Source organism: Neomonachus schauinslandi, chromosome 12 (assembly GCF_002201575.2).
Source record: "Neomonachus schauinslandi chromosome 12, ASM220157v2, whole genome shotgun sequence".
Classification (NCBI taxonomy): domain Eukaryota; kingdom Metazoa; phylum Chordata; class Mammalia; order Carnivora; family Phocidae; genus Neomonachus; species Neomonachus schauinslandi.
Genome location: NC_058414.1, coordinates 90,861,483 through 90,873,268, shown reverse-complemented (window position 1 = coordinate 90,873,268; position 11,786 = coordinate 90,861,483). Strand labels below are relative to the sequence as shown.

Sequence of the window (11,786 nt, the reverse complement as noted above, 5' to 3'; positions counted from 1 at the left end):
CCACTCCAGCAACCCTCAGTTTGTTTCCTGAGATTAAGAATTCCTCATATCAGTGAGGTCATATGATAACATGTCTTTCTCTGATTGACTTATTTCGCTCAGCATAACACCCTCCAGTTCCATCCACGTCATTGCAAATCACAGCCTGAGATCTTGAGAGAATTTGTGAGTATCTGGCTTTCTTCACCAGCCACTGACTTCCCAATTCCCCAGTCCCTTCTTTAAATTCTGCCTCCTTCGTGTGCCTCAAGTAGGTCTATCCGGGTCACCAGTAACCTCCAGAGGACAGACATTGAGCACTCCACGATTCTTGAGACATTTTCTTCTCTTGAATTCTCTCTTTTCTGACTAGCCTCCTGGATCTCTGTTTCTGGTCCATCTCCTCTGTCCTGCCTTCAGACCTTTGAGCTCCCCCACTCCGGGGCCTGACTTCATTGCATCTGTCCCCCTTGTTGTGGACTGAATTGTGTGCCTCTCACCCATTCCCTGTTTTCATAGGGTGAAGCCCTAACCCCAGGACCTCAGGATGTGATCTTATTTGGAAATAACCTGTCATATGTTAGTATAAATACCTATTTTTATGAAAATACTGTATTTTCCAAAACAAACAATTTAGTGAAAAGAGTGGCATCGCTGGCTTTATTTTGTAAATCTCTTTAAAGTCTGACTTAATAGAAGACAGCTGGCTGTCTTTTGCTTATCTATTTTTACATTTGGACTCCTTGCTATATGTTATTTTTGTTGAAATACATGATGAAAATCTGGCTTCACATAAATATGTAGTCTTAAAAAGAGAAAAATGGGGACGCCTGGGTGGCTCAGTCGGTTAAGCGTCTGCCTCAGCTCATGATCCCAGGGTCCTGGGATTGAGCCCTGCATTGGGCTCCTTGCTCCGCATCGGGCTTCTTGCCCCGCATCGGGCTCCTTGCCCCGTAGGGAGGCTGCTTCTCCGTCTGCCCGCCGCTCCCCCTGCTTGTGTTCTCTCTCTCTGACAAATAAATAAAATCTTAAAAAAAAAAAAAAAATGGAAAAATGTTTTACTAGTTTTTCAGGTAGTCATGTGTATTTTTCATTGATTCTCTACCAAAATTTAACAAGTAGTAATTTTTAAAAGCTTAGGTGCAATGTGGAATCAGAAACCAAACCATTGACCTTTTCATTACAATCCCTTGGCTAATCGTATACTCTCAATGGATCATTTGCCCAAATGTGACTGTGTATCATCATGCATTGGGCATTTGGGAAATACTGGTTCACTGAGTTTTGCAGATCTCCCAAATGCTGTCATATTTCCTTATATAATCACTTTAAAAAAAAAATCACATTTATAAATATCCGCCACAGAAATACCCTCATCAGAAAAGTTTTCAGCATTGAGAAGCTGTCAAGTTCATGCTGGCGCAAAAAAGTTTTCCAAAATTTTAATTGTTGTTTGAAAGTTAGAATTTCATCACTGGCAACAAACAATGCCAGTTGTTTTCCTTTGAAATGACAGAATCGTTTGGATCACTTCTGAGAAGGCGCCCGCCAAATGCCTCTGTCTGAATAACCACAGCTTGTCAGCCGTTCTTTCAAGTAAAGATGGTGTTCTGTGAAAATAGCAGCTCATTCAGCTGACAACTCACACCAGCAGCACTCTCCTGACTTCATTATGCCAGAAAAGTGCTTTCTGGGTGCTTTCTATTTTGTCCCCCGGGATATTAAAAATTAAACAATATCTCCTCTTTCGCCTGGACCACAGCTCTCGTGGTGCTCTGCCTGCTGGAGCTCTTGCCTCCCTCCCCATCCGCTCTGCAATTAGAGTATGTTTTCCAGGCTGTGCTGTTTACCCCCACCCCACAGGCTTCGGACCTGTCAAGGGCGCCAGTCGCTCTTTTGATAAAGCCACCGTCCTTAACAGGGTCTGCAGCTCGTGGCTGTCCTCGTCTTGCTTCACCAGTGCAATCCCACTCCCCGCCCCCTCGTTCTCTCTGCCCTGTTTATACTGCCTTCTTCCCCCGAGGAAGAGGAGTCCGGTTATGCACCTCAGAGAGCTGTGTTCTCTCCTTCCGTGTACCCATCTCAATTATTACACATTTGTCCCTGTGGTTACTTAATTTGATTACTGAGACTAGAGAGTCTCAGCTCTGGAGCCACACTACCTGGGTTCAAATCTCCGCTTTACCACTTACTAGCTGAACGACTTTGAACTTGTCACCTGTCTCAGATTCCTAATCTGTAAACCAGGCAAACCATAACAATGGGGATTTAAATTATACCTATTTCTTCAGGCTTTGTCTTACATTAGCCCATAGTAAGCATCATCTTTGTATTAGCCATTGATATTAGGATCATTATGTTTGACTGCCCTGCTAGACTTCACCAGAACGGGAATTGTTTTGCCCACTGATGTACCTTGCCCGGCACATCATAGTTGCTCAATCAATATTTTTGAGATGATTTTCTTTTATTGTCAGTGAAAATTTGGTTTTAATTAAATGTTTGATTTTCTTCAAATTAGTCAACGGATGCTAATTTAAAAAATCAAGTGGTGCAAAGGGGTTATCAAAGTAATGCTAAAGTCTCCCGCTCCACTCCATCTGCGGTTTTGTTCCCTAAGAACTACTTTTGACTAGTTTTTTCTTCTTGTTGTTACTGTCAAAATCTCCAGCTAATACATTGCCATTGCTGTTCCTGATTTCTCTGCCTTAGGCAGTTTCTATTGACTCTTACGCTTCTTTAGTTTTGGTCTCTCCCACCCCCCACTAAAACATAAGCTCTGTGAAAGCAGGGGCTTGGTCCTGTTTCCAGCTGTGTCTGCAGAGCCTAAAGCAGAGCCTGACACATTGTAGGTGCTCCATAAATAAATAACCCCTGAATGAATAAGTGGCTACATCAAGACTCACTTCTGGAAGTTTCTGTAGATGCTTAGCATTGTGCTTGGTGAAGTACCAGTAAACGCCCAACGGAAATGAAATGGGCCCTATTTTTATCTTTACTGTTGCACAACTGTTACCTTCTGTCTCTCCTCTGTCCAATCGGTTTCCATATCCATTTTACTACTTACACAGTTGTGAATAGGATGCCTGCTCAAGTTGCTATTTCATTTTGTAACATTGTATCACTAAGGACTTAGTGTTTCCCCCCCAAGGAATTTTTTGTATTGTTTTTGTCTTTATGGACCATAATGTGTTATTTGTAATCCAGAAATCCATAAAGCTCTGAAAACAAAAATAGTTTTTATGGACTTGGCAGCACAATCTGACCTGATTTAATGTGAGGCATATATAATTTCTATTGATTCTTCATAGTAAGAATGTAAATATTTAAGTACAGAAGGATTAACATGCTTTGATTACAGGATGCTGCCCCCAGGACCCACGGGGATATAATATATCATCTATACCTGGCCTAACTTTCTAAATAGGGAGCATTCTGAAATCTGAAAGCCATCTGATCCCAAGGTTTAAGACCTGTACCAAGAGTGTTATGTGTTTGTTACAAAAATATCAGAGAATAAAGAAAAGGACAAAGCACATAAATCCAGATCCAAACCCTACCCATCGTGATGATTTCAGTATAGTTTCTTCCACATCTTTCTATGGGGATTACACATGTTAAAAAAATTCAATGATACTATATATACTGTTTCATAAAATACTTCATCAACAGTGTTCCAAGAACATATTTCCTTGTCATTTCATGCTGTTTTAATAGCTGTCCTGTATTCTATCACACATGTGTGTCATAGTTTATTTAGCACCCTTATCCTTTCCTACTCCCTCACAGTGGCCCCTGAAAAGGATTCTGCAAAATCTCCAGGGTTCTGTGCACCAGTTTGAAAACCACCGATCTGGCTCAGTATCTTCATTTGGCAGTGAAGGAACTGGGCCTCATGATGGGGAGTTGTCTTCCCCCGGGGCCGCTCAAATCTCTCGGGCTAGTTTGATTTAGAACACACATCTCCAGAGATTTGTCTCTCTCCTCTCTCCATTATATAATGCCAGCTGAGCACACGTCTTGTTTGCTCTTCCTAAAATCTTTAAAAAAAAAAAAATCTTTTATTTTGAAATAATTATAGATTTCACAGAAAGTTGCAAACAGGACAAGGAGGTCTTATATAACCCTCACGCAGTTTTCCCCCATTGGTTACATGGGGAAATTGACAATGACATAAAATTGTATATGGTTCTATGTCATTTTATCACATGCATAGATTCATATAAACAGCACCACAATCAAGACAAAGAACTATCCTGTCATTGTGAAGATCTCCCTTGTTACCCCTTCACAGACACGTGAACACACACTACCACCATCACCACCACCATTCCTAATCCCTAACAATCACTGATTTGTTCTCCATCTCTGTAATTTTTTGTCATTTAGAGAATGTTATATAATTGGAATCATACACTGTGTGACTTTTTCAGATTTTTTTTTTTTCGCTCAGCGTAATCACCTTGAGATCTATCCAAGTTGTGTTTATCAATAGTTTATCGCTTTTTGTGCTGAGTAATATTCTAAGGTATGGATGTACCATAAGTAGGAAATTTTGGTTGTTTCCAGCTTTTGGCTATTACAAATAAAGCTGCTATGATTGATATATAGGGTTTTTTTTTGTGAATATAAGTTTCCATTTCTTTGGGATAAATGGCATGAGTGTGATTGCTGGGTCCTAAGGAAAATGCATATTTAGCCTTTTAAAAAACTGCCAAGCTATTTTCCAGAGTGTACTGTTTTACATTTCCACCAGCAATGCGTGACAGATCCAGTTTCACTACATTTTTGCCAGTGTTTGGAATTGTTACTATTATTTGAGCTGTCCTAATAGGTATATACTGGTATCTCATCATGGTTTTAATTTGTATTTCCCTAATGGCTGAACATCTCTTCCCGAACTTAGTTGCCATGTGTACATCCTTTTAGGTGAACTGTCTCTTTATGGCTTTGGCCCATTTTCTAATTGGATTTTTTACCATTAAAGTTTGAAAACTTGATAAATTCTAGTTGAATCCTTTATCAGATACATGGCTTATATATATTTTCTTCCAATCTTTAGCTTGTCCTTTTATCCTTTTTTTTTTTTGAGATTTATTTATTTATTTGAGAGAGAGAGAGAGTGCATGTGAGCAGGGAGAGGGCAGGGGGAGGGGCAGGGAGAGGGAGTCTTAAGCAGACTCTGTGCTGATCTCGGAGCCTATCCTGGGGCTCAGTCCCATGATCCTGAGATCACAACTTGAGCCAAAACCAAGAGTCTGTGCTTAACCGACTGCACCATCCAGGGTCCCCTCTTTTTATCCTTTTTACAGGATCTTTTGCACAGCAAATTTTTGTATTATTTTTTTGTTTGTTTTATGGATTACATTTTGTATGTCTTATCTAAGAACTTTTCACCAAGCCCTTAGTTCTGAAAATGCTCTCTGTTTCTTCTCAAAGTTTTATAGTTTTACATTTTTCTTTTTCTTTTTTTTTTTTTTAGAGAAAAAAGCCCACTTGCATGGGCTCACATGCAAGTGGAGCAGGGGAGGGGCAGAAGGAGAGAGAGAATCTCAAGCAGACTCGTTGAGCGAGGAGCCTGCTTTGGGCTCCATCTCACAAACCTGAGATCATGACCTGAGCCAAAATCAAGAGTTGGGTGCTTCACCAACTGAGCCACCCAAGCGCCTCTAGTTTTACATTTTAAATTTATCTATGATCTGTTTTGAGTTAATTTTTGTAGAGGGTATGAGGTTTAGGTCTTGGTTCCGTTTTTGGCCTATGGATGTCCAGTTGGTCTAGACCATTTGCTGAGAAGGTGATCCTTCCACTACTGAAATGCTTTCCACCTTTGTCAAAAATCAGTTGACCTGACTTGTGTTGTAGGTTTATTTCTGGATTCTCTATTTCCTTGCATTCACCTATGTGTCTATGTTTCCACAAGGGCCACACTCTTGACTATTGTAGCTGTACGGTAAGTCTTGAAATCAGTTAGTGTGGTTTCTCTTACTTTATTCTTCTATTCACTAGACCTCTGCTGATATGACCCTGTCTGTGAAGAGAGGAGTGCCTGGTTACTGCTCTCCATATGACCTCCACGCCCCAGTGAGGGGGTGGACAGTCGGGAAAGTCCCATTGGATCTCTTCTGATACCACCCAACGAGGCTAACAAGGGGTGCCTTATTATCACAGGGATAATAAGGAGTGGGAATTCAGACTCTGCACTTGGCCTTCTCTGACACGATACTGGGGGTATCACTTTGGTACATCTGGGTGAGGGTAGAAGTCTGGGCTTTCCACTTGGGCTTTGCGGGCATGAGTGGGCATGGGATCACAGTTTTTTCTGTGGTGTTTGGCTGGATTAGAGTGATTATTATCTAAAAGTCTTTCTTGCTAGGCTGCCCCTTTCCTGATCCGTTGGCTAGAGAGAACAGGCTTTATTTGGGATTTTTTGGGGGTGCCCCCCAAAAAAGGGCCCCCCCTTTTTTTTCTATCTGCATATCTTGCTGGCTTCTGCAGCACCAAGCCTAGGATCTAATAAGCAAAAGAAACCCCAGAGAACTCACCTCTGTCATTTCTCAGACCCTGAGTTTCCTAGAAGGTCTGTCTTCTCTCTACCTTTCAGAGCCTTCTAATATTTATTGTATATATAATGTTCAGGGTTTTCCGTTTTACTTATTGGGAAGAAAAAGTATTTCTACTCCATCTTTCCAGAAGCAGAAGTCGAAGAAATTTTTTTAAAATGCGAATCAAGTAGGTAATGTCATTCCCCTGCTTCAAAATTTCCAAGGGCTTCCCAGTGTGATTAGAATAAAATCCAAATTTCTTATTGGCCCCTCAGAACTCCCCTGGCTCGGTCCCTGCTTGCGCTGACACCTCTCCCCACCCTCTCATGCCCCAGCCACACTGGCTTCCTTTCTATTTCTTGAACAGGTTGAACATGCGTACCATGCGTAGTTGTAAACAGAGACTCTGGTGTTAGATGACCTGTCCTGAGTGGCTGTGTGACCTCGGGCAACTTACTTAGCCTTTTTGTGCCTCTGTTTCCTCATATGTGACTTGAGAATAAGAATACCGCCAACCTCATAGGGTTATTGAAAAGATTAAGTGATTGACACACGTAAAGTAATGAAATGTGCTCTGCAGTCAGAGGAACAATGCCCAGCACAGGGAAGCACTCAGGAGATACATTAGCTATGGGGATGAAGTCACATGACCGCTCTTGCAGGGCTGGCTGTTCCTTGCTGCCTGGACTCCCTTCCCCCAGCTCCTTTTTTTGCAAGCCTGGCTCATTTTAATCCTCTAAACCTCAGCTCCAATGGCCATTATCTGCTTATCTAAAGTAGCCTCTCTTCCTTTCTCTGAAGCCTAGCTTTCTATAATTGCTCTTTTCATACTCTGCAATATCTTGCTAATTTATTACTTGTTTACTGTTTGCCTCTTTCCATATGGACATCAGCTTCATAAGGGCAAGGACCTTATCTCTTACTTAACTGCCCTATCCTCAGAGCCCAGAACAGAGTAGGCACATAGTATACGCTCAATAAATATTTATTGGATGGATGAAAGAATTCAGGTCATTTATGGTTACATCATGCTTATTACACATCATGCTGCAGTAGACACTATTGTAGTTAAATTTTGGTTTACAACCTTAAAAATTTTTTCATAGGCTGAAGTTCCTAAAGTGGGATTACTGGGTCCAAGGATATGCAAATTGCCTTTTTGACAGATTGCATTAATTTACTGTCCGGCAGGTGTCCTATGAGTATGCACCTTCCACTTAAGGCTTTAGGAGAAAAAGAAAGCAAGCCTTGAAATACAGTCTCCCTCTTATACTTCTACTTTCAAAATAATTACCTAATATTCTATTATACTTTGCACAGAAGGACACTGGGAACCTGGGGTTAAATCGCTTCCCCAGGGTCGCACATGGTAAATGAGAGCTGGGATCCTTGCTCAGGCAGTTTGGTTCTAAACTCTGCTCTTAACCATCAAGATGTGCTCTTCCTCTCTATGCCCCTCAGTGATCCCTGGGCCCCGGAACCTTTGAGGACGGCTACACCATCCGCGGACGGGGAGACACAGCAACCCCCAGCTGGGGTGAAGAGCAGAATGAGAGGTGGGCAGGGAAAGGGGCAGGAGAGGGAGGCACAGGTTGGTGCGGGGGCTCCTCTTGCCTCGAGTTCCCCTGGCAAGAGAGGCAGACTCAGTGTTGGTCATTCTCCTTACAGTTTTCAGTTCTAATCCTTCAGCTCTGCCTTGTCGCTCCTGAGTTCAGCCTTCAGAACTTTGCCCAGGTGAGTCTGGACTCAAGTGATTCAGCCATGTTGGGATGGGTGGCTGCGGCCAAGCTCTGTTTCTTAAGAAACCCGGCATTACCTTTCCTGCAGGCCTTGTTACAGGCCACCTGCTTCCGTTGAGGCCCTGGCCGCTCCCCCCGCCCGCCCGGCCCCAGGTTCAAGCAGCACCTGCTCAGCTGATCGTCCCCAACTGCCTTCACCCTGTTGCCTCCCAAGGTAAAGTTAGATCTTGCACTGTGTTCTCAAAAGCAATAGTTCTATTTGATGATGCACAAGAATCACCCGAGGGGTTTATTAAAAAAGACAGATCTCAGACAACCTGGGAAATTCTAACATTGATGGGATATTTGATATTAAGGAATTATTGTTGAATTTTAGGTGTGATCATGGTATCATGTGCGTGTATTATATATAATAATAATATGTATAATTATTATATATAATATATAACACGTGTGTGTGTATATTATAATATATATTTATATTATATATATGATTGTGTATTTTTTAGAGATACATACTGAAATATTTTTGGAAGACATAATATGTGTGGGATTAGCTTCAAAACAGTCTGGGGTGTGTAGGAGAAGCAGGTGAGGGTACTGATGAGGAGAAATTCAACAGGTGATGCTGAGTGGTCTGTCTATGGCGGTTCCTTAGAGTGTTCTCTGTACTTTTGCAGATGCTTTAATTTTTCCATAGTAAAAAGTAAAAAAAAAAACAGCACCCCTTTCATTCTAGGGTACATTGTTCAGGCACCCCAGGTGGGTGCACGCAGGGATCTGCCCCCGCAGGGAAAGCTGCTCTGCCAAGCTCATTAATGGGCACGAGGGTGGTCTCTGCAGAGTAACCAGCCCCTGAACCAGGAGACACGGCTGTAACCACTTCACTCCTCAGCCCCTTAGCCTCCCCACCAAATAAATGCAAGACAGTAATATTCAGTGAAAGGGTAAATCCTCCTGTCTGGCCCTGTCTCTTTTTACCTGGGTCACGTCAGAAGCTGACTTTTAGCTACCGACTATTCATCGGTGTATTCTCTTTTGGAAGTAAAGTGTTTTTGAAGATAGCTGTTGTTAGGATGGTGGGCATGATATTTTTTTTCATTTCCAGAACGATTTCATTTTTACAGTGACAAGGAGGGTTCGGTGTGCTTCATAGACACGCTGGAAAGTTGTCTCTAGGGCCCTTCAAAGGCCTCTAGAAACCTCTTCCAAAACTTCTGCTCGCTGCAGGGTAAGTTACTTTCCTTAGAGAAAAAAGTCACTGCTTCCTGGTGGGGCCCCAAAGTCGTGGCCCCGGGAACAAGTGGCTGGGGGAGGGAGGGGGTTTGAGCAGGGCTGGCCAGTGAGGCAAGTTTGTCCTCACTACAGGCCAGTGTTGATACAACAGGGCTGCCTCTGGGCTCTGCAGGCACCTAGGGAGGAGAAGTACGGGGAGGGGCTCGTGGCCGCAGGGAAGCCACCTGAGGAATCCCCAAGCCAGGCTGGTCCTGGCCTGCCACTCACAAGCCCTGACCAAACACCTGCTTGGGGGGCTGGGCTGAGGAAGCGCGGGAGCCTTAGCTCTCGCCCTACTGCAGATACCTGTCCAGGACCTGCTGGGGCAAAGCTGGGGTAAGAAGGCTTTTCACCCTACGTTCTTGGTCTGCTTGCTGCTAGTGGTGTGTGTCTCTCTTTTATGAAAACATTGCCTTATTTACCAGACAGGGTAGTATGAAAAGTTTTGATTCATCTAGGTGTCAAAAGGCAAAAAATGGAGGATCAGGCCAGGCATTCTGGAGGGAGGGATGAAGTTTGGGCTCTAGTCAATTAATTGGGAAATACCTTCTGAGCACCTGCTTTGTGGTCGAGCTAGACTGGTGATAGAATGGAAAACATGACATAGTTCTAACCTCATGGAATTTACTGGCCAGTGGGCAACACAGACATTAAACAAGTAATTGCCAGTGACTTCTGTTCAGGGAGTACTTGGTTCACCTGGTGTTGGTGGTGGTCTGGAAGGGCTTATGGAGGAAGAGGTTCCTGACACTGAGGCTCCAATGACAGGATTATGTTGGGTGTGTGGGATACTGGGGGGCGAGGGAAGGAAGAGAGTGAGGTTCCAGATCTAGGGGAAAGCATGGACAAAGGTCCTGAGGCAGGAGGGAGCTCTGGGAGAAATTCCGTGTGTCTGGAGAGCAATGTGAAGAGAGGTGAAGCTGGAGGGGACGGCAGAGGCCAGACACGCTGCAGCCTTTTGTTGGACAAATCTCATATTTTATAAGAAATAGAGATGATGGAAGACTTAAAGCAGAGGAGGGGTAAACCCAGTGTCTGGCAAACAATAGCTACTGTACACATTATAAAATGAAATGAGAAAAGGGGGCCCATTCTGGAGGTGTGGTAGTTATTCCAGAAGGTTGGTCTTTGGGGCAAGCAATTTGGCTTGGCAGTGGTAGAGCAGTCCAGAGGGTCTTTGATGGGAATGGATTCTACATGAATACCCTTTTTCCCTATAGAGGACATACAGATTTATTTCATTCTGGCTGGCTGCACGGGGTTCTGGAGGTCAGCTTAATCACTTTCCTGTTGATGGATATCTGGGTTAGATCCGTTTATTACAATTATTGTATACAATGTTATCAGAAACATCTTTGTGCATCTATTTTCCCATACCTCTCCAAGTTTGTCTGGATGAAGAGCAGCAGAAATCTGAGGTCATGGGTATGAGTAATATAAAATTTGATAGACACTGACAAATTCCTCTCCAAAAAAGCTGTACAAATTTAGACTTCAACTACTAAGTGTATGAAAATGCCTGCTCTCTCACACCATCTACAACAGGAGTTTGTAATCATATTTTTTAATCTTTCGCCAATCCAATAGGTGGTGAAAAGTGCTATCTTGTTTTTGTTTATATTTCGAAAATTAAGAGCCATTCCTGTTGGATTTTTTTTCATGTTGGATATTAATATAGTGCAACTAAAGCCAGTTTTGATCCGAAGGTTTCTACACCCTTACTCTCTCCAATATCTTTGTCTCCTGCAGACCAAGGCTGTGTCAAGATGGCGTCCGTGTTTCGCAGTGAGGAGATGTGTTTGTCCCAACTGTTCCTCCAGGTGGAGGCTGCATATTGCTGTGTGGCTGAGCTTGGGGAGCTTGGATTGGTTCAGTTCAAAGATGTAGGTGCTGCATTCTTGGAAGGCCAGAGGAAGGTGGGGTGGGAGTAGACATCTCTTTCACACCACTTCTTGGTAGTGAACTACGTGCAGGGAGAAGAGCCCTGAGCTGGGATAGATGGAATTCCATGTGGTTCTAGTTGTTCTGGCTAAGATTTGTGATAACACTGAGCAAGTGACTTGCAAACCTGTTCTCCTTTCCTCCATATGTATCCCCTGTATAGGAATGTTTTGAAGCTCTAGTACAGTCAATACTTGTTAGATGGCATTAGACTTTCTTTCCTAAGTAGTATCTTCCAAGAATTAGATATCTCCAATGGGCATGTAGATTACCAAACCTTATTCTGAGGACAGAAATCAATGCTTCC

At 43.0% G+C, this 11,786-nt stretch overlaps 1 protein-coding gene across 2 annotated transcripts in view; it reads left to right on the top strand.

Annotated features, from left to right (window-relative positions):
• The first annotated feature begins 11,287 nt into the window (after window positions 1–11,287).
• The window catches only part of ATP6V0A4 (ATPase H+ transporting V0 subunit a4), a 52,888-nt gene continuing 52,389 nt past the window's right edge, over window positions 11,288–11,786 (top strand). For both annotated transcript variants that reach the window (XM_021692893.1, XM_044920247.1), the window contains exon 1: window positions 11,288–11,421. In XM_021692893.1, the coding sequence (XP_021548568.1) occupies window positions 11,305–11,421 (117 nt within the window). In that variant the 5' untranslated portion in view covers window positions 11,288–11,304. The remainder of the gene's footprint in view (window positions 11,422–11,786) is intronic.